Genomic DNA, 22,814 nt, shown 5'->3' on the forward strand with positions numbered 1-22,814 from the left:
TGCCTTGCGGAGTCCCCCCCCCATCCCACCCCCCACCCCGCCCCTGACATTATGTACAGAACCCACGCCAACCACCCCGCCCCTGAAATGTTTGCCAACTATAAACTATAAACAATGTATCTATTTGTATGCTAATATACTTCATTGCTCATATGAGTATGTGGATGAATTATAAATTTTTGTTTCATTGCTGTTAAATTTTTTATAAGTAAGCACCGTAGGTACTATATTTCAATGGAATAAATAATGTTCATAGAAAACGGGTAAAACATGATGAAACCATATTTTTTTCTTTACCCTTATTGAAACAGTTTCAGCATTATACAGATTACACTGATAGAAGATATTCGAAAAAATACTAATTACTACAAAATAATAATATTTACTATTAATACACAATAGTGCATGGACCATGCCCACATTTAAAATCATTACACATTCGCCATAGATGATAATTAGGGAACATATGAAAGTTGATAAAGTTTTTGATAATTTTGCAATTAACATAAATAAGAAAAATAGTATAGATACCATCTGGCAACCCAGCTTGGGCGTAACCCCACACCCCACCCCCTTTTAAGAATCAGTGATATATCGGGAGAAATTGGACAGACTATGACAGCCTAGCGCCATTGCTGTGTTGATTATGTAAACAATGACGCAAACAAGCAATCTAGTATGAAAACCTGTACTCTTTAAAACGTGTTTTCTTGCTGTCCTTCAAGATTGTCAAATGATTTAAGCGCCTTTTACTTTTAAATACGATATATACTCTATGCAAAATAAAAATATTTAATCTTACTGGTATATATTTTCTAGTTAATTTTGCAGATATGGTGACGTTACAACATTATGATCATGTTGCATTGACAGCCGATTTTCTGAGTAGACTTTAAAGATTGGTAAATAATTTTTACATTATTCACCAAGGACAATGTATACTACTGTATATGTAGAAATAAAATTATAAATTCTGTCTGCTGTAGTTTTATACACTTGAGCAATAAAGTTGACCAATTTACCGAAGTTATGTGCCTTTCTTTCCATCATAAACTTAGTTTTACTCTCTAGAGGCAGAACTTCTTAACACTGTTATTCATTCAAGGGTCAGAATGACAGGTAGTAAAATTTGACAACAGTATGCTAAAATAATTGTCGTCTCCACTGCTGTCATCCCAAATAAGCTTCATCCATAGGCATATTATTAATAGCCTGATACCCGACAGTCAATATTCTATAATAGTCTATACAATCATTTTACAGGATTTTAAAATTTACTGTACCTGATACTATTAAAGGGGATACAATTAATATTGCAGTTGGCAGGGTTACTTCTTACTACTAAATCTGCTTTGGTAGCCACTTTGTTGCCTCTCTGTTGCATAAACTTAAACTCGTGCATTCCAGGAAGTTTGAAAATGCACTTTGGCAGAAAATGCTTGCTGCATAGGTATGCGTGATCCATCGTTTGGCTCCTTATGCCTTCTGCAGTTTCTAGCCTAAATAAGGAAGTTGATACAGTTTCAATATGTCCTGGTCGTTTCGGCCGTGACATCCACACTGTCAAACAGTCGAAACGATTTACGGCATAAACTACTTAAGATGTTATGTTCATGGTATATTTACAGTCATTATTTTATGTTTTACCTACATCCCCAACGGCTTGGTACTAAACAAGGCGGCCATTTTGTACGTAAACTGAAATTACCGAACATGGAAGGTTGCTTACGGCCTAAATGACTTAAGGTCGAAACGTCCAGGAAACGTCTCAATTATGGCTACTTAGGTTAGGTTAAGTAGTAGGTCGGGAAAGATAGGTTAGGTTTCACTCTATAATCTGGAGCAGCTTAGCCTATGTGATCAGGTTCGGTTTAGTGGACGGGCGACTGAAGCGGCCAAGTCGTCTTTCAGATACAACGCCATGGTTTAGGTCAACGAGACTAATTTCACTGTAACCCTGTTACAATCCTTTCCGTTTTTCTATACCTAATGATCTCCAAGGCTATTTGTGAGTGTGATTGGTTACTCATACATTCAAGACGATATAAGTCAAATTCATTAAAATAATTTCAAACGCTATCAGAAAAAAGTTGTAAATGAAGACCAAAATTCTTGTCTAGTACATAACTTCGTTTTCACAATTCTCTAGTAACCAATTTGAGGTTCATGAAATTTCAACCTGTCCCCATGAACATTATTCATCAACATGACACTATACCATCACATTACTAAAAAAAAAAAAAATGAAATGGCATTAAATTATTCTGAAGAACACAAATACTACATTCTAGCTTATCAAAACATCTGGCCGTAACCTTACCTCAGAATTGCACAGACCAGAGTCTTCGACTCAGTCAGTCGACCGACGACGTCTAGCCTTCGAACATTATTTTATCCTAATCTTACAATTTCAACAGCAGTAACGAGCCGGAATAGAGTTACACAGTCATTACAGAAATGGTAGACAGCTTCAAATGAGTGTTAGACATTTTCCTTCCAGGCATTAACATTCAAAAATCAGTAACAAGAGATCCAGGCAGTTGGAACTAGGTCGTTTTAAAATTATGCCTGGTTCCTAAGCGATCACTCCACAAAGTTGCGGCCACAGCCACACTACACTGAGGTGCAAAGCTTTAATCCCTTAATTGTTTACTATACTCATATAGTTTAACTACTTCTTGTTACTTCAAAATGTTTATTTTAATTTGTCTCTATTATCCAACTTTGTTTACAATTCGTCGTGATCTTCTTTCCATGCATGCAGACAGAGCTTTACATCCGTGCCGATTAGTGAAGCTGCTATGTCACATCAGTGTTCATTGCATGGTTGCAACATGTGTTCTGAAACACCCTTTTCGTTAATACGCAATATACAGTAGTCATTATTTCGTTTTTTTCCTGCATTGTTTGTCGTAGTCTTCTTTGGTACCTAACACCAAGAAACGACGAGGCTTTGGGATTGTAATTTTTTTTTGTCTACTTTTCCTCTTAGCAACACCTTACCAAATTGAAAAAGGTAAAAAAGAAAGTATCTTTTATTATCATTGTTATTATTACTGACCCTAGATGAAAAACTCAAGTGTTCACATTTTCCCATCACAAAATGTTTTCTCATTTTATTAGTAAGCATGTGAAACTGTATCGGGATAATTAACATTTTATAATTATATATTTTATTGCCTTTCATTCTAATACATGTGTTATTCTTGGGCTACATTTGTCGCGATAACCTAATCCATAAATTTCGCTTCTTATTATCATAACAATAAAACAATCTTCAACATTTCAACAAACCTTCAAAAATATGTAACTTACTAGTTATAAAGCTTGACACTAGAACTTCGTGATTTCTTGCATGTTGATTGATGTCAGAACTAGGAGGTTCTGATGTGTTGTCTGATTGTTGCCTTTCTCCAACAGCTGTTCAAGGATTCAATCACTCAGCCATACCCTTTTCACCCAACAGGTCACCATGGGGCCTGGAGACCAAAAGGGAGAGCGAGTTAGTCATTCGAAAGTTATTCACGGGAATAATAATACACTCATTAGATCACAATGAGTCCCGGGAGCCGATAGAATGAGAGGGGGAGAGTCTGAGAGAATTGCGTATAAACTGTTCATGAATTATGCATTTGAATTCAAGTAGCTGCTACTCTATTTTGTTTAGTCGTTTGTGAATACTACTGAAGAGAGGGATGTCTTATATGGGAGTTATTATCCACGTCGTCAGATGTTAGTGCGCTTGCCAGTCAATACTACTTTTCCATTGTGCGGACATAATCATCACGCCTAAGAGCATAGCTGCCGAATATCGAACCCAACAAGCCCAACGAACGTTAAAGTTGACAAAATGTATACATTCTTTTTTAATTTTATATACACATACATAAACTATATACATACGTGTATATAAATTCTGGTTCTCAAGTAGTCTCCTAGGATCAGATTAACCTCTCAACCACTTCCATTTCTTCATCCTGATTGTGGTCCATCACAATCAGCTTCTACGTTCCTAATTCACGGCTCAGTTTTGCAAAATCGTCATGGTTCTCTACAGACCACTCCCAAATCGGTCTGATTGCGTCAGAAATCGATATTGATTTAGTCTCTCGTGTATTCCACCAGCTATAACCGCTGCGCACATGCACATAAATAAACATTCGTGCATGTAAATGAGACAAATAATGAATATGCTAACAAAGACAGTCACGTGTCAGCCTGCTCATCAAAAAGGTATTTGCTGCAAGACTAAACTTCTGATATTCTAACCATGCAACCACAGGATTAGGAAAATAAATCGACATATTCACAACGGGAAATAAATTCTTGGTTCTGAACTTCACAGAAGAAAATGTAAGACTGTAGGAATATTCTGCTTTTATAGTAATACTTGCTGGGCGGTAAAGACTGAACATTGCAGATGATTTGATTTATGACAAATTTTATACGGTATGCAACACGAGCTAACGACGACGGTCCAGAGATATATACAATGAATGAGGATAAACTGTTTGTCCAACAATTTAAGATGAGAGTAAGCTGCTGACGACTAAATTGGAGAACACTATTAAAAAATGAAGATAAAAGAATAAATAAAAATTTGCTCTAGATAGACAGGTCTCCAAAAATCTTGAAGGGCCTCCTCTGAATACCGATTTTTTTTTTTTCGAGAAATTAAGCAGGAGATTGACCAGTTAAGTTTGTCATCTGAAAAAACATAAGACATTTTCAGAGATACAGCCTAACTTTTCCTTTCTTAACATAATATAACCTCGCCTATTGTACTGTATCCTGCCATAATGGAATTTCTCTACCTTGGACCCCTTGACCTGACCAAGGGTATGGAGTTCAACATGAATCTATGGCCCCCTGGAATTCCATTCGGCTACTTCCCGCCTGACCAAGATTAATGCTGCAATTATAATAAGGCTAGACACATCTCAGCACATCAGAAGCAGGACTACTTTTTTATTCTTTTTTTTTTCTTTTAGTAATATTCAATAGTAAATAAGGCGACGCACATTGACATGAAAAAATTATGAAATCTGTGCATCACTGTATCGAAAACTATTTATTTTCTACAAAAGAGGTATAGAAGAAAGTAGTTAAAATTGCCGAAGCATATATATATATTTATATATATATATATATATATATATATATATATATATATATTATATATATATATATATATGTGTGTGTGTGTATATATATATACATATATATATATATATATATATATATATATATATATATATATATATATATATATATATATATCATATATATCTATGCACTAACTGCAACTATGTTGTTCAATTTATTCATTCCCAAGCCAACAGATGTTTAAGGCATTGGCGGATGGTCTTCTTCACGGCAACAATAGATTTATAATAGAACCACGCCAATAAGAACTACGCTGGGTTTGCTGCCCTTGTGATGGTAAAGTTCGCCCCCGTAGGAGTCTGGGATGAACTTGGTCGCAGATTGCAATTCCGAGGGCTCGTGAAAGCCTCCATAAAATTAGTGTATCGTAGCAGAATGGCTGCAGATTTTTGGAGATCTCTGTGGAGCTGAAGAATTCACGAATATGCATCCTGGCATATGGAAGCTTTTTTTAATCTACACTTCTCCGAACTGCAAAATTGTGTTAAATATTAATTCTGAATCATTTTTTCCTATGTATTTGGCTCTTCTCGCCTGTACTAGCTATAGCAATATGTAGTTTACAGTAAGCCTAGTGGAGCCTTGGGTCAGTGGATCAAAATGCTGCCAATTTAGGAACAAATAAACTTGGAGTGTAGCTACTAAGTGTGGATCTCTTACCAGTAAGTACCAGAACTGACAATTGTATGAACATCATTTTAGGCCTGCTGTCCGACACATTCCCTTTGCCTCTGTTCATTTAATTGCTGAACTGGGCACATAGTTGTGAGTCCAATTCGGTAGCTATTTCACAACCTTGTGGAGAAGGGTCTGGGGTTATCAACCTATTTCCAAAAGATTCCCGAAGGACCCGAAGAATGTATACTATAATATATATATATATAAATATTATATATATATATATATATATATATGTATATATATATATATATATATATATATATATATATATATATATATAAAACGAGATAAGCTGATTTTTTATTGTTTTGTTAAGTACTTTTGGGGAGCAGATTCACAGGGCTCTAAGAAATAGGTCGCTTGCTATGCCGAGTTTAACTGAAATGTCATGATAGCTGTAAAAATGTAAGTATGAAAGTGAGAATGTCGCTTTCCTATAGACAGTGTATAATACATACTATAATATATATGTATATATGTGTGTGTGTATATAAGATTTATATATATATGTAGCATATATATATATATATATATAATATGAAGATAAAAGGCTCATAAAACACTATTTAACGTTGCAACCATATATTTCGAGCACAGAAGGAAGTGTTCGAAATATATGGTTGCAACGTTAAAATAGTATTTTATGGATCTTTTATCTTCATACTACACTATTATATTGCAGTACAATATATATATATATATATATATATATATATATATATATATGTATATTATATATATATATATATATATATATATATATATATATATATTCCTACAGGAAATGATTACCAATATTACCACTGATATTTGAACGATATAGGAGAAAATGACTTCAGTTTCATTCAGTATTCCTCCGGCTACAGCGAGGACGTCTTTCCTTCAGCATGAAACTTGATTCTCTCCATCAACAGGGCCAAGGTGGATGCTATTAATCCCAGGAAATAGAAATAAAAAGCAGCCTGAAATATAAATAAAGTTGCTAAAACTTTCTGTTTCTATCACACTATGCTAGTCTAGATATGTATACATATATATATATATATATATATATATATATATATATATATATATATATATATATATGTATATATATATATATATATATATATATATATATAATATATATATACATATATAATCAGCCTTAATGCAACTGGAAATAAGAGGTTTTCCTATATCATAATTTTAGATTAAATGTTATTTAAGGAGAGAGAGAGAGAGAGAGCTTTATCAACAGTATTTTGCCAACATACATATATAACTGACTTAATATAGAAACGACCTTTTTTATGACCAAGTGTTGGAATGTCACTGTAAAAGAAATTTAAAACATGCACTGTATTACTCAAGAACTGAAAGTCGAAGGTTGTCTCAGGATAAGCTTGAACAGCGTCCTTACTAAGTTACAATAACGCAGTTAAGGTTTCAATAACATTTTGTCATAGAGGGTCGTGCTTTAAAGTGTTGAAAATCGAACACCAGCTTCTTCGAGTAGTGTTAGTATGGTGCTTTTACGTTGCATGGAACCTGTGGTTATTCAGCAACGGGACCAACGGCTTTACGTGACTTTCGAACCACTCCTCAATGGAATGGCCGAGAATCGAACCCGCGATCACTGAGGTGGGGCGCTAATACCATACCAGTCACGCCGCTGAGGCGCTAGTTCTTCTTCGAGTAGTGGGTCAAACGCAAATCTCAGTTTTCTAAACAACGTGGGTTCAGTTTCCGCCTGGACAATAGCATTTCCTTATTCCTTTCCCTTCAGACTTCAGTGTCTCTGGTGGTACAATAGGAAAGTCATAATCGGGTAACACTACCGTGACATAACCTTCGCAGGTCCGTACCCACAGTTTTTTTATGGGGGAGGGACGTTTTTCCCAAAACTGGACCTTTTCTTATGAAAATGTCATTGCATATATAGGTGTATATAAGATGAAATACTTGAAAAGGTTATTTTAGTTATATTAAGAAGAAAAAATAGGTGTGTGGTCTATGCGCTTCTACCCGATTAGATGGTATTCAAAGTACTGACTTTGGTTGGCGGAAAATATGGATTTCCAGAAATTATGGGGAACGTCCCCCCGACTCGCCCGCCTCGATAAAGGCTGCTTCGCAACGTCTTACGAAAACACAAAGACTAACCTGCAGGTGATTTAAGGTAATGGCGAAACTTATGTTCTCTGTCTCTTCAACTGTCCGAACTGTTTTTATCGCTCTGTAAGCGTCTTCCGCCATTTTGTCTATCAGACCGCTATCTATCATTCTCAGCACCCTGAAAAACACCATGACTTGACCTTCTTATGTTAAGTCGCAACAAGTTCAAATACGAGGTTTCGAATTCACATGCTCTGAATGTATTCATATATATATATATATATATATATATATATATATATATATATATATATAATATATATATACACACACACACACACACATATATATATATATATATATATATATATATATATAATATAACTATATGTATGTGTGCGTAGTATATGTTATACACATACATACATACATACATATAATATATATATGTATATATTTTATATATACTATATATATATATATATATATATATATTGTGTGTGTGTGTGTACTATATATAGCTATATGTTGTATAACTAAATCACGAAAACATGGAAGGTAATGAATATATAAATGAAGACATCCACGAAAGAAAGAGAAACGATGGAGTTCTGCAAGGACTTTCAACTTCTTGTCCTTTACTTAGCAGACTGAAGAAATATAAAAACAAGTTCACAAAGGAAGCTCGTATTAGTGACAGATGGAGATTGCAAAGGAAAAAATATGTTCCTGGAATCCAACACAAATGAAGAATTAGTGGACCCATCAAAACAAGCCTAAAAGGTTTTACAAAAGAATAGGCCCAACAGCTCAGACGCAGGGACACGACAATTAAAACATTATATATTTAAAAAAAAAGTAACTGACAACCAAAAATTTTTTTTTTTATTAAATTCCAACCCAGTAACTCTCCAAATAGTAAACATTTCTTTGCAAGGTGAACATTAAGAAAAAATATTAAACATACGAATACACAGAAAATATATATAAGGTAACTAATTTGTACTTAAGTCAGTGATTCTAGCTTTTATATCAACACCTTGTAAAAAATTATTATTGTTCACCAGTTGGAAAGTTACTGACTTGTATTTTTATAACAGTTTTTTGTGGTCAGTCACATTTTTTTTCTACAACGTTTTAATTGTCTTGTCCCTGCTTCTGAGTTGTTTGGTCTAATCTTTCGTAAAACCTAGTAACCCTTTTTGGATAAGTCTACTAATTCTTCATTTGTGTTGGATTCCAGGGGTATATTTTTTTCTCATTTGTAATCCCCATCTGTCATTTCCACGAGTTTTCTTTGTAAACTTATTTTGATATTTCTTCATTCTGCTAAGGAAAGGACAAGAAGACGAAAGGCCTTGCAGAACTCTATCGTTTCTCTTTCCTTTGTGTATTTTTCCTTATATATATATATATATATATATATATATATATATATATATATATATATATATATATGTGTGTGTGTGTGTGTGTGTGTGTGTGTGTGTGTGTGTTTCTGTGTGTCTGTGTATGCGCGTGTTAGGTTATTTACGTAAACCCTCCTCTCAAAATGAACTTGCCAACTTACATGGAAGAGAGCCGGTCTGCGACGGGAGAACCTTTCTGACAAACTCCCCCTAAATTCGATGGAAAAATCTTTTGCTTGCTGAGGTGGAATTTGTCCTCTCCAAACATCATCGAGAACACACGAGCAAAGCTGTCACTGGTGATGAAAGCGAACTTCTCCTCTAGGGCCTGTCGTCAGTAATATTTTGAATCATAATTATGGTCCAGGTGGTAGTAATCTGTAAATCTGTATGAATATTGCATTATATGTTTCACCGTGATTCAATAATGGCAATGGCAAGTTGAAACGAAATAAATAACAGAATCACTAGACAAACGTGGTGTTAGGCTGTTTAGGCTCCAGGTACCAGCAGTTTTTGCCCATTTTCTCAGCAATAGTAGGTTGATACTTTTGAAGAGAGCAGTCTTTTCTAGCTAAGAACAAAAACAAAATTAGAAGAGGCGTTTATCACTCAAGAAACAGTTCAGAAATACCAACCCGTTTGGCTCCAGCATACATGTTGGCAACGAAACTTTTCGACCTGTCTTCATGATTAAAAAGATCCCAGGTCTGCTTCAGAACCCCTTCAGTAGCGGACTGAAAAGACGAGATTTTCTTCATGTAAAAAAAGTTTTATTTGTTTGGTAAAAGTCGTGGATGATAATAACATTATTTTGTGCTTTCAAGTTTGTGACCCTAAAGCATTTTCTTTAAACATCTACCACATTCTATTTTTCTTGCTTATTAGCTAAATGTGCTAAAGCTTCATTTTTTTTTTTTTTTATGTCGTCTGAATATGTAATTATTTCCAAAGTTTTACGGCGGGGGGGGGGGTGGGGACTGCTAAATCATTTATCCTCGCGGGCATTCCCCTCTTTAATATTGTAATAGCACATCGTTATTATTTTGTCATTATTGTTTAAGGGTTGTAGCTAGCCCACCCCTTCTCATCCGGCAACCCCCTCCCCCCACCCAAGGAGATCACCATAAGCAATGGGGATCTGACGTGAAATGACCTGAGTATCTGTACCTTAAAAAGATCTTCATAGTTACTGGCACCTAAGGTCCCGACAGTAAAACCTTCTTTGACAGCCCGAGGAAGGTCTTGCAGTGAGTCTATGGGAGTCTCGTAAGCTGGGATGGCCAAGGCGGCTGTTAACATTCCTGAGTATAATGCTGCAAAGAGGAAATACGTTTATAGGCAAATATTGATACTGGTTAATAATGAAAAAATCTCACTTTATCACATCTACATATGCAAGAGCTGACACTCTTCTGAACAGGGTGTTTGGCGACAAATATGAAGATATATATGTATAGTATATATATATTACATATGGGAGTGCGCGTGTGCTTGACATTTCTCCACATTTCTCTCCCATGAAACTGATGCACCTTCATACTACTGTCTAAAGCAATTATTTGGAGGTGGTAACGTATGGATCCTTATTGACAAATAGAGCTGAGATAATGCTGTCCCAGGATTGATAGCTTTTGAGTCATTTGAGCACTACGTCTCCTACCGAAATCGGACATTTTAGGCTTGCTGGAAAAATGGTATATCAATTCTTAAACGCAGGATTATCAAGTGTGCTTATTATTCAAGGAAGGTAATTCAGACGTTTCTCAGTGTAAGGTACCATCTGTGGTTCAGTGTCTATGTGATATACAATGGAAACGTACCTGCATTTACTGCGCAGAAGAAAAACCAGAACAAGAGAACAACTCTGATTTGCAGCGCGTCCTCAGTCATCAAGTTGCCCTGATTGACAATGTTTCGAAAAGTGTTGAACTGAAACCACTGGAAGTCCATCTTTACGTCAGCCCCCACAAACTTATTGAGGAGATGAGACATGATGTACACGACGGGTCCCATGAGCGCAACGGACAGTATAATACAGACCCAGATCTGTTGTAGAGAAAAGGAAGACTGATATCACAGTAAACGCAGTTGTACAATAATACGTAACCTTCGAAGTTATTCTTGTCATCTCACAAGCTTGAAGATTTTAAAGTCTCTTGACTTACCCATATCATTTTCCACTTATACTATATTAGACGACAGATTCTTGTCTTTTTATGCTTAAATCTACCTTCAATAATAGTAACATCAGCAATGATAATGATAGTCCCTAAACAGAAGCTAGTTTCGCCTAAGCTTTCGTGGCACAGATTGCTATTAAAGCTTTGATAATCAAAAACAGTTTTTCATTAAGGATAAAAGATACCTGGTATGTTAGTATTAAGTAAACTCTAAAGAGAATTTTACGGTACTTATATTTCGATGACTACCTCCAGTCGCTTGGGATTGCGACCTGGCTTTTTTGGGACCTAGGAATTAGGACAAGTAAAGGGTCGGTGGTTCACACTCAGTTTCCAATAACACCCCTTGAACTTCCGTCTTACTTGTAATAGTCCAAATTACCTGCTTTGTTGATTCAACTTTGAATCTGCAACGATGTCACACTGGTAGCCGGCTGAGGACTGGGTAAAAGGCAATCAAAATTGACTTGATAAATTGTGTTTACACGGAAAATTGGAAAAAGGTCAAGCGCTGAAACATATTAGGTCATTCAGCGCTGACACGGAAATTAAGAGTAAACGTTTTACAGGTGTAAACAGGAGGAAGATCTGGCAGTTTCACTGAGAAACAATTGTTAGTAGTGTGGCAGTAAGACGGAAGAAGAAAGATCATTTGAACTGAAGTACAGCAAAAGGAATGAAAGAGGTTGCAGCTATAGGGGCTGATGGGCCGCTGCAAAGATCCGTAATGATGCCTTCACTGGTACAGCATAAGGAGCACTGATGGCACTACCCCCTTTCGGGATTTACACGGTGAATTTTGTTTGTTTGTTTGTTTTTGTTTCGTTTGTATGGTGTTTTTACGTTGCATGGAACCAGTGGTTATTCAGCAACGGGACCAACGGCTTTACCTGACGTCCGAACCACGTCGAGAGTGAACTGCTAATCACCAGAAATACACATCTCCCACACCTCAATGGAATGCCCGAGAATCGAACTCACGGCCACCGAGGTGGCAGGCCAAGACCATACCGATCACGCCACTGGGGCGCTTTTACACGGTGAATGAATATTTTCTCGGGTACAAAAATAACGAAAACACAAAGTAAGAATAGCGTTTAAGCGTTATAAAACAGCAGAAAGAAGTAACCTGAGCATGTGCAATAGGAAATGCTAAAGTCGTACCTCGAACCCGAAGGGACTGAGAATTGAAAGAGCCTTATTCTTTTGCTTGGGAGATCTTGACATCACCAAGTATCGTCCAGTGTGGTAGGCAGCAGTGACGTCCACGACACTCATTCTGTTATCTGTGAAACGAAGGAAATAATGAGTTATTAGTCCTGGTAGACATAGGCATAATGTCAATAAGTCGGTTCACTCTAGTACATGTGGCATACGTCCGTGCATCCAATGTACGTATGCATATGTACACACACACACACACACACACACACACACACACACACATATATATATATATATATATATATATATATATATATATATATATATATAATATATAGTGTGTGTGTTCGTTTACGTTAGTGTATGTCTATCTATCTACTATATATGTATATATACACAGATAGATACATATATACACGTAGGCTATATATATATATATATATATATATATATATATATATATATATATATATATATATATATATACGTATATCGAGAGAGAGAGAGAGAGAGAGAGGAGAAGAGAGAGACTCTTGGGGTTAAGGATGTAACCCACCACAATTAACGCCCCTAACCCCACCCCCTCTTAGTGCTACCAAATAACAAACAATATATATATATATATATATATATATATATATATATATATATATATAATATGTACTACATATTATACTAAAGTAACAAGTTCGAAGAAAACTTACCAGCGTAGGACAATCCTGCAAATCCTATAGCAACTTCCCGCCTAGCTACCATTCCAACGACTCCTGTTACGTTCCCATCCGGCAAAAGACTTCCCCATCCATTGTCTGGTGAAAGGTATGCTTTGTATCTGCAAGGAAAGAACTCTGCAGTGTAACAGAAATGAGAATGGAGTTGGGCATACAATTACTACCATGGAAATCATTTCGAACTGACTGCTTGAGCAGATTTCGCAAATAAAGACCCTGGTGTTAAGAATGTGACCAAAAGGCTCCATTTTTACATTAAAGTACTGACGTAAGAAAGAGCAACACACTGAACACTGTCTTTAAATATGTATAGCCTATCAATGGCGATTTTAAAATAACACAATATTATAACTGACTGCAGGACTTGAACATGTGTTAAGTATTATCCAGTTAGCATTTTACTAAGTTTAAACCTAATTTCGTTCATTTAAAATACCTCAAACCCTATAAACCCAACCAGAAAACAAAACTTCAGCAATGAAGGTCGTAAATGAAACCACGGTTCTCGATGGGCGTTCTCATTTTTTCTGGGGAATGATGAAGCATTAATGTCCATGGTATGCAAACAACCTATGGTATCTATTAAGCATCTAGTCCCACTCCTTCAGCTACATTGACCGTCAAAAAAGACTTAAGCCTACCACAGAATGGGAGAATATCACTTACGTAAAATTTAGAACAGAACTTAGGATGGCCAACACTTTAGTTTCAGCACCTGCCACAAGTTCAACGCTCCCGTCTGGATACACCCGGCCCACTGTGATCATCATCATGAGGTCCTTAACAGCCACCTTAAAATGGCGCCCACTCAGGCTGTAGGGCTTCTGCGGTTCTTTGGAGAGTATCTCCTTCAAGTCCTTTGTGTTTTCCCACTGGCCGTTGTTCTTAAATCTGCAATAATGGAGACACGAGTATAGAATTTCTTAATCTTGCTCAGTGAACAGAGGGGGAAGACAACAAGGACTTTAAGGTGAATAAACAATTGTTCTACAAGAAACTAGAGGCAGCAAAAAAAAGTTAATGAACAAATAGCTCTTAGAATGTAAGATGCAAATGTAGAGACGCTGTCTGAAGTGAATGCATTCCTACATCGATGGAGAGTAGTATATGATTTGACGAATTTGGAGAATAGAAGAGAGACTGATGACTAAAAAGTGCATTGGATTAGTATAAGGTTGAGACTGCTAAGGATGAAAGGAGGGCTGACCAGGTTTATAAGGTAAGTTTGGATGAGGGAAACGTTCCAATGGAATGGGCGAGTGGAACAATTCCTTCGTTGTGTGAGGACGAAGGTGGCAGAGGGGACAGAAAAGAAATATAAGGGCATACTGCTGCTTTGTATACCAGGGAAGGTGTATGTTTGTTTGTTTGTATGGTGTTTTTACGTTGCATGGAACCAGTGGGTAATTCAGCAACGGGACCAACGGCTTTACGTGACTTCCGAACCACGTCCAGAGTGAACTTCTATCACCAGAAATACACATCTCACTCTTCAGTGGAATGCCCGAGAATCGAACTCGCAGCCACCGAGGTGGCAGGCCAAGACCATACCGATCACGCCACTGAAGACGCCAGAAGGTGTATGGGAGACTGATTCAGAAGGTAAAACAGATGACAGAAAGACTGACTGGGGAAGAACAGAGAGGGTTTAAACAAAGGGGTAGTGAGGCTCACATATTATTATGATACATATACATGAAAGTTTGAAAGTGAATGGGAAAGGAGCTGTATGTATGTTGTGAGCAAGAACTAGAAAACTCTTATGACAGAATCAACCGAGAAGGGAGGTTTTGAGGGTGCATGATAAAAAACAAGTTAATTAGAGTGATTAAAGTTCTGTTTAATGGCAGTGAAGCGTGCGTTGAAGTAACCAGGAAGGTAAGTGGTGTAGTGTGTTGGGGGTCTCGATGTGCTGATGTAGGTATTTGAAAGGGCTAATGGAAGTTTTGTTGTACACGTTCCATTCATGTTTTGTCAGTTTCTGTTTTTTTCTTCAGCTTAATGTTGCTATGATCTATATATATATATATATATATATATATATATATATATATATATATATATATATATATATATATTATATAATAATATTATAAAACGGTCCTTACTCTTGTGTTCTGATTTATAGCTCCGTTTACTTCATATTGCTTACTATATTTACTGTATATTTCTTTGCTTCTAATTTGTATCTTTTTCAATTTCATCAAAATAATTCTAATTGAATTTCCTTTTCTTTTGGTTTTACAATTTTACAAGGCATTTTATGTTATAGTTTTAACAGCCCTGAAGATGCAAATTACATGGGAAATTACGATACGTTGGAATAAGGATAGCTTGTACAGCTGTGCACGTCTTCTTCACTTTGTGATGTATCCAGTATACTATATATATGAAGTTTTATCACATCACCGTGATTCATATACATGCATTAAGTTACAAATGTCCTTTAGTATCCAATGTGCTCTACCTCGAAATTAATATATTTTCATATACGTTAACCGAATGGGAATTTTTTAACTGATAATTTCGTCCTCTCGTGAATTCGAACCAGTGCAGATGAGAAATCAGGTAAACGTCACTGATGTCCTGATTTCTCCTTTGTGCGCTGGTTCGAATCCAAGAGAACAGGAATTGATTATTAACTACAAAATTCCCCTTTCAGCAGAGTGACAGTTGTAAAATGTTTAACAAATAAAACTGAAAATTTTAGTATGGCCCTTTTTTCCTTAGCGATATTTACACAGTCAGTGTTCTTTCTGGTAAGTGTTGGCGTTGTTTCTACATTAATGCTGCTGCAATAATCAAATCTTGCGTCTCGAGTTAATTCAGAAAGTGACACTTCGTCCAGTAAATCTATCATTTCCTTTTTTTTCTGGGTCTAGGAACGGGCAAAAAGATATTTGATACTAGGTATATGCGGACGGCATCGCGAATCTGTCTAGTTTAAAAGATATGAGGAGACTACAATTAAACACTTTGCAGATTAATTCTGATAGAAATTCTAAATGCGTCTGATAACGGGAATATTATTACTTACCGAGTAACTCCGTACGTATCGATAGAAGGAAGATGGTAGTTCAAAAGTCCATCAGCAGTCTTGACGATGATGGTCACTTGAGCGCCTTCGTTGACAAACTCCTCCAGCGCCTTTATTCCACTGTTGGCGTCGCTTCCTTCCATTAACAATACCCACTTGACCATATAAGTCCTGAGCATTTTCTTCCTCATCTGGTGACATTGAGAAGTTTTCAGTACTGGGTGCTATGTATGTTTTCTGCCATGACACTCACATATTTTTGTTTCTTTGAATGAAGGCAAACTCCTCTCAAATGGCTTCCTAACACCCGCCAGGCTACCTAATCTCAAATCTACTCGTTGAAGATTAACACTATTCCAGTTACTTAATATACCGAGTGTTTTTTGCATCAGTACCCCACCCCCCTCTACTTTCAGACTTTGGATGTCTTTACCTCCTTCGGCGGGCAGTCAGTGGTAACTACATACAACTATTTGAAAACGTTAAAAAACAAATTCTATAGCTGAAGACCATTCTTACCATCTTGAAAGTGCTGATTATATTGGCAGGCGTATCCAGAAGCAGAAGGAAGTTCTTGCCCGAGGACAACGCAAATATTCGACGCAGGGTCTCGGTCTTTCCGTCATTCTCCATTTTCATCAGTACGACAAACTCGGCAGCTAAAAGTTGGGGTAATTCCTTCATTACCTCTGAAGGAAGAATGTTTAGTATTAGCAGTTAGAATTTTTATAGGGGAACTTTTGAAAGAATGTGGCGTTAACAAACTTGCTTTTGTTTTTTGGACAAATAAGAAACTAGCGAGGCTCTATTAAACATACTTGTATTGAAAATAGATCTAAAAAGGTGTAACTGTTAAATTGTCTGAAAGCCAAAAGGTCAATTAAGTTTTACTAAACTTATACCCATGAGATAAAATTGCATTTTGTATCTGTGAATTAAAAGAAGTACAGATTTCCGTTAGATACAACATAAAAACATTGAATGTTATTTGTACCTAAGCATGTTTCATGATAGGAGCTCTGAGAAGTGATGATGTTTTGTCGAAACTTAATTCAAAAGAAGCTAGCTTTAGCAATTCGGCGGGAAGCATTCCTTAAGTAGTGAAAAGATCTTAGAACAACTGCAAGCTACTTATTTCTAATCCCCCTCTCAGAGCTCAGAGTCACCCGCATCATCATCTTACCTTCGTATTCCTGGCCATATAAAACAATCAGACCTCTGTTATCGTTCCTCGGGAAAACCCTGACCAATTTGAAGACGTCGTCTACAGAAATATTGCTGACGGATTGAAAGGAGAAATAAATTAGCAGTAGGTAAAAAAAAATGTCAGATAATGAAGATGAAATTTATGCAAAGATTCTCGATCAAACTTATGAAATACTGATAAATGTTATAAGGTTCATAAAAAGATGAGCGATGTAGGCCACTCAAAACGAAATACTCAAGAAGCCTCCACCAACCTGTAACGAGGACCGGGAAGCATGATGCTTTCTGTGGCATTGGGATTCGTCCTCAGGAAGTCCTGAGACCTAGTGACGTCACGGGGCCAAGATCCCGACCCCAGCACCATGAAAGCCAGAACTAGAATTCACAAAAGGAGGCGAAACATGATCGACATCTGGACAACAAGGACCGTTACGTTCGACTTTGAAAAGTTCTGTTACTTAATCCAGCTGCTGGATGACGAATTTCTTAAATCAAATTCTGATTTGTGAACAAGATCACAAGATGTTGAAATGAATTTTGTTAGTATGTGGATTCACATCTCGGTTTTTCTCACGGAGAACTTATGTAAGACATGATCTACTAGGAAAGAACATCCATCTTTGTGCAACGCAATGTTCATTTATAAATTCATGAGTTTTGTGTGTAATAATCATAGCCTAAGGTTACTGAACTTCATACAATCATTATCCAAATATCTGAGATGAAAAAATGCGGAAGAAAATTTATGTAGAAGTACGATTCTATTTATATAGATAAATAGATAGATAAATATAATATATATATATATATGTGCGCAAATAATATTCTTTACTAAATAAATTATAAACTGTAATGGAATGTTTTGGACTACTTCAAACATAACTTACTCGTAGAAAAATTATTCCTCATTACTGGAAACATCCCTTCCAAAATTGAAAGAACGAACCTGGAAGGAGGGAAAAAGAGAAATGATATACACGGAAAATTACTTAAGACATAAAATGTATCTCAGTTATCATGAGTTTTTGCCTTCGTTACTGCTGAAAGGATCAAAACTTTAATTACCCTGGTTTTCGCTTACTCGGGGAGTAAGCCTAAAAACTATTTGTTATTGTTCTTGTTGGGGGAATAGGGAAGCCCTATGGAAGAGCCTAAAAAGGGCTGAAAAGGTTGTTTTTCGCGTTGAGTTAAAGATACAGGAATTTTAGGATAGGATATTTATGATTTATTAGAATGAAAATGTAAAAACTCATGTTAAACTGTACAGAAAGTTTATATCTAGTAAAACTTAGCGTCAAGGAATGCTTGAACAGATATTCAGCAGATTTCCCTTAAAACCACCAGAGCTGCTATTCGACCATTCTTACCTCCACATTCCGAATATAGATTCAAAAGTATCTTTTCATCTAATTAAAGTTTCTTTTATTGATATCCTCCGCGCAGATTCAAAATTAACGGCGACTATTTTTGACTGTCCGACCACACAATCATCGGCATCTTCTTCTCATGGCTGACTTCTTGGAGGTCTGGACACATCCTGTGGCAACTTTATCATTTTTTGTCCGAGTTATTAAAGAAATTTTCGTAGACCTGGTAGACTGCTCACTCGGCAGATTTGTATCTTAATAACTGAACTGACGTAAATTCGTCAGCTTTTCATGTCATGGTTGCGAGAGTTCAGACTTGGATCCTTTGGATTCTGTGTAAATGAAAACCTTCGTTGACTCGTCAAAAACAGACTCAAGTTCCGAAGCTGAATTCACATTCAGTTCAAGCAGCTCTACATATATATACGTTTCTGATTTAACCAACTGCTCTGCCAACACTGGTAGCTTCTTCAGGGAATATTTGTGATTTTGAGCCAGCGCCGATTCTTAGCCACAGAATGAAATTTCACGTATACTAGTCATTACTTCATGGAGCTGTGGCCAGCAGCTCTACAGATGCGGACAGCGCAAGACATTTTGCACGAATGATTATTTCCTTATAAAAAAAAATGAATAGATATTCATCTAGATCTCATACTCCCTATTGACCTGGTCTTGATGGAGGCTTTTAGTTTTTGTGAAATCAAGTTTACCCATCCATAAAGATTCTCTTCCCATTTAAACAGAGGAATTGTTAAGCTTACGGAGAATACGTTGTACTACAGATATTGTCCAAAACATAATCTGCCTCCAGAATCGAATTACTTGAAGAAATAGTTAAGGTAAAGTTAGATGGCAAAGTGGTATAATGATTAAAGGTAACAGATGAAATATGAAAGGAGAAATTCGTCTCTGAAACCAAATAATATTACCGTATCGACAAATGTAATAATGATTACCATTATTAAAATAAATAAGCTTCACTTCGTATTGAAATCCGTGTAGTTTTCACTAACCTCAGCAATCTAATAATTAACTTATCAGTGGTAATTCACCCATAATTGCCGACCTCTGGGTTTGGTAGTACAAGAGCTAAATTTACAAAAATAACGTCAAGGAAAACAAGAGTACAAAAATGGTCTTGGCGTTGAACTTGATATCTACACTATTGTAATCGGTATATACTTATGATAATGCTCACAGTTTTTTTTTCAGCCCTTTGCAGCAGACTAGTAGGATTTCCACCTTAAATCTGCATAAAAGATTTTCATATTCTTATAAAAAAACACCGTGATGTCAAACGACCTCGTCTGGTTCTTACTGCGAACCTTGGCGATCAAGATGGAACCTATGTGACATTGATTATAATAAGAGAGAAAAAAGCTTGACTTGGATCATTTTAGGACGACTGAGATTAAATTAGATATATTATCTAACCAGTCTTCGGTAAAGGTAGAGCTTAAATGATAACTATTATTGATATAAAAACGGAATAAACGCAAATTAAAAAAAAAAATAGCAGAGATGCAAAGCTTAAACAAAGGGAATGAAAAATCATTTGTAAATAAATCAATGAAGAATAAGAGGAGCAAAGATTATTCACAAAATCACAACTATACAAAAACGAAAATAGGTCAGATAATAATACCGAAAAGCCGGGCAAAATGATAGACTGAGGAGCACCTATCACCTGGTCTGCATGAAATCATTTATATATACATTTGAAACAGTCGCCAGTTAGGATCTGCGGATGTTGTCCTGTAAAACTTACAGGACTGTGCTGAGGGACATACATATAAATTTCTTGTAATACAATTACTGACAGGACAGTTAACCTTAAGCTTACCTGGTCAGCACACTTAATCTTAAGCTTACCTGATCAGCGCCCGGACACTTAATAGAGCTGATATAATCTAACCATTATTAAGATAATCAAGATGAAAACTACCTGGAGAAAGTCAGGACAGCCGAGGCCAAGATTACCTGAGCAGCGTCAGGACAATCACAATAAGGAGGAAGGAAGGCGCTGGGCGTCTTGTAGGACTGAGCCCAGAATTGCGAGTCGAACAAGCCGTTGGTTGGCTTCCAGGCTTTATGTATTGTGGGTCTTCGAGCATTTCACGCATGCGCTGTGGCGAGAGGGTGAGCTTCTCTCTCTCGTCTATGATTTTGCGTGGATTTTTCGTTGTTGTTACCTGACCTATTTTTGTTTTTGTGCAGTTGTGATTATGTGCATAATCTTGACTCTTCTTGTTCTTCATTGATTTATATACTAATGCTTTTTCAGCACCTCTGCTAGTTTTTTATTTGCGTTTATTACGTTTTTATATCAATATGTTTATTTTGGTTTTCATCTATTTTTTGCAATACACACAGACACACACACACACACACACACACACACACACACATATATATATATATATATATATATATATATATATATATAAATATATATATACATATATATATATATGTATATATATATATATATATATATATATATATATATATAATCGTCCATTTATACCAATTTATTATTTATTTTTTTTTTCTTAACTGTTTTTGCACACATTTATCCACAAATGAGGTTTGCTGGAAGAAAAGAATACTTTAAAAATTGATGTCCAAGACAATAGTGATGATCATAAGCCAGCTTAGGAAAACGCGATTGGAACACAACACACACCACACACACACACACACACACACACACACACAATATATATATATATATATGAAATTGAAGGAAATATGAGCAAAATAACTTACAGTGAAAAAGACATTAGACCAAAGGATAGAAAGTGTAGAAATCGTAAGGTTAATAAATACAAAAAACTTGAAATATGCCAAATGGAGAGACACTGTCTTAAAGGGATAATGAACCATCTTGTGTCGATGAACTAAGTTGTAAGAGTAAAGGGATTAAAGTCATTTTGAGAATGCTATGGGGAGCGATGGTTGAGGATGTTAGTAGCAGGGTAATAAATCAAAAGGTTAAGATTGGGTAGACGCCAGTTTGCACGGTCGATATGGTGTAAGTACGTGTACGTCCGGATGACATAAATGTTCCGAAGAAAAGGGTGCGAGGAATAGTAAGTTCTTTGTATTAGGGGAAAGGTTAATTAAGGATAAGAGCAGCAGCTGAGATGTATCGTAGGTTTTGATTTAGTAATTGAGACAAATAACAGAGGAATTGTTAAGCGAAGGGAAGCGTGGATTTAGTTAAGGAAAATGAGTAGATCAAACATTATTGTTGAAGGATATACGTATATTCTATGAGTAATAGAGAACGCAAACCTATTAAGAGATTACCATGATTTGACGTTGACAGTGCACGTTACAGAGGCTAATTATCTTAGAGCAATTATATGTCTTTAGGATGAAAGCAAAGGACGCAGTGAAAGCGGAGTACGAAGATAGGAGAGAGACAATACTGATGTAAGGGTACATAGGTATGAGTCAGGGATGATAAACATTCCATACAACTATGAAAACAATATCCCCCATCGTTGTTTGGTATGATCAAGGATGACTTAATGAGAAAGACAGGAAAGGAAAGACCTGTGGGATAAGAAAATCATTCGTGGAAGAGTTGCAGTAACTGGTGATATAATTTGTAGGCAGAAAAGCTACAGTGAATGACATCTGGGAAGATAGAGTAGTAAACTTTAATAATGAATGGTGGAAGATTGAAAGAGGTCAGTACACAGTTGTATAACAGGAAAGCAGCAAGATTTCCGGCATCGTTCTGCTAACTGTATATGAAAGGA

General features: G+C 36.2%; 1 protein-coding gene across 1 annotated transcript; it reads right to left on the reverse strand.

Moving 5' to 3' along the window:
• Positions 1-3,186: 3,186 nt before the first annotated feature.
• On the reverse strand, positions 3,187-20,485 carry LOC135220896 (glutamate receptor ionotropic, delta-2-like). Its single transcript, XM_064258513.1, has 15 exons — positions 18,562-20,485; positions 17,929-18,049; positions 17,652-17,746; positions 16,988-17,157; positions 16,469-16,659; positions 14,098-14,322; positions 13,405-13,532; positions 12,701-12,822; positions 11,177-11,402; positions 10,524-10,669; positions 9,992-10,090; positions 9,515-9,681; positions 7,993-8,122; positions 6,649-6,809; positions 3,187-3,479 (listed from the first exon to the last, which is right to left on the reverse strand). Exons 1-14 carry the CDS (start codon positions 18,593-18,595, stop codon positions 6,708-6,710), a joined length of 1,956 nt encoding a protein of 651 aa, XP_064114583.1. The 5' UTR covers positions 18,596-20,485; the 3' UTR covers positions 3,187-3,479; positions 6,649-6,707.
• Positions 20,486-22,814: the final 2,329 nt, after the last annotated feature.

Source organism: Macrobrachium nipponense, chromosome 20 (genome assembly GCF_015104395.2).
Source record: "Macrobrachium nipponense isolate FS-2020 chromosome 20, ASM1510439v2, whole genome shotgun sequence".
Lineage (NCBI taxonomy): Eukaryota > Metazoa > Arthropoda > Malacostraca > Decapoda > Palaemonidae > Macrobrachium > Macrobrachium nipponense.